Source organism: Sinocyclocheilus grahami, unplaced genomic scaffold (genome assembly GCF_001515645.1).
Source record: "Sinocyclocheilus grahami isolate Dianchi unplaced genomic scaffold, SAMN03320097.WGS_v1.1 scaffold20297.1, whole genome shotgun sequence".
Classification (NCBI taxonomy): domain Eukaryota; kingdom Metazoa; phylum Chordata; class Actinopteri; order Cypriniformes; family Cyprinidae; genus Sinocyclocheilus; species Sinocyclocheilus grahami.
In genome coordinates, this window is record NW_015517964.1 from 2168 (window position 1) to 3257 (window position 1090).

General features: G+C 37.2%; 1 protein-coding gene across 1 annotated transcript; it reads right to left on the minus strand.

Moving 5' to 3' along the window:
* Positions 1 to 57: 57 nt before the first annotated feature.
* On the minus strand, positions 58 to 1070 carry LOC107579797 (ectonucleoside triphosphate diphosphohydrolase 8-like). The gene is made up of 3 exons (XM_016265592.1): positions 932 to 1070; positions 624 to 758; positions 58 to 253 (listed from the first exon to the last, which is right to left on the minus strand). Exons 2-3 carry the CDS (start codon positions 687 to 689, stop codon positions 59 to 61), a joined length of 261 nt encoding a protein of 86 aa, XP_016121078.1. The 5' UTR covers positions 690 to 758; positions 932 to 1070; the 3' UTR covers position 58.
* Positions 1071 to 1090: the final 20 nt, after the last annotated feature.

The window sequence follows — 1090 nt, forward strand, 5'->3', positions numbered from 1 at the left end:
AAAAAAAACAAACATAAGCAATCAATTTTAATGTATACACACATTCATGACACACAACTCACTGGCTTAGATCACGGACAAACAGAATGGCTATAATAAGTAAACTGAGGAAGAGGGCAAATATGATGAAGAAAATCTGAGCTGCCCACTGACTGTGCGGCACTCCTGTCACCGCTCTGGACCGTTCAGAAGGAATCATGTTGGTCAGGTTCAGTATGTAGCCCAATGTCCAACCAATATCTGTGTCTGCTACCTGTAACCATCATACAATCTTATATGAGTACAAATCACACTGATGGGGAAAGTAAGGCCATATACAGGGAGATTCCCAGAAGTAGGAGGTTTTCTCATACTTCTGGAGCAGAGGTCATCTGATATATTGTCAGGTTGAGCACATGGCATGATGTCAGTTTATGAGCTGCTTCCACTGTGCTCTTGAGCAATGCAAATAATCTGAGGTTAAATTATAGTCTCTAACGATTTATGAATAACTGAATATCCATATTCAGTCTGCTATATTAATGAGGAGATTGATCTGTATGCATGAAATTCATAAATTCACATTACTGAACAGCTTCATTTCGGTAAAGGAAGGCTAATAATTTAAACTGATGAAACCATACCTGTTTCTCAAAAGAGATTTGATCCCAGGTGTTATTGAACTTGTATCCTTTCAAGAGAATAGTCATAATATAATGAGCAGAAGCACAATAATCTTTCAGATATTTTGCCGTAATGTTTGGATTTTCAGCGGTAAGCTGCAGAAAGAAATAACAGTCATAAAAATGAATTTAAGGATCAGTATTACAAAAGATAACACCAGCATCATCAAATGGACTCTCAAATGGATATTGTGATTCATTTTCACTTCTCATCTCACCAGGCTTTTTACTATAAAATGTAGGATTGCAATTAGTATCTGTGAACTCACAGAGGTCCAATTTTTGTTGCAGTGAGTCTCAATAGTGGAAAGAACCTGGGTCAGGGGAGCTTTTGGGACAAGTCCAAGGAAGTCAAAGGTGTAGAAGTATGCAGAAAAAGCCTGAGATGGACATAATAATATAGCTATCATAAGTTATTTACCAAAAAA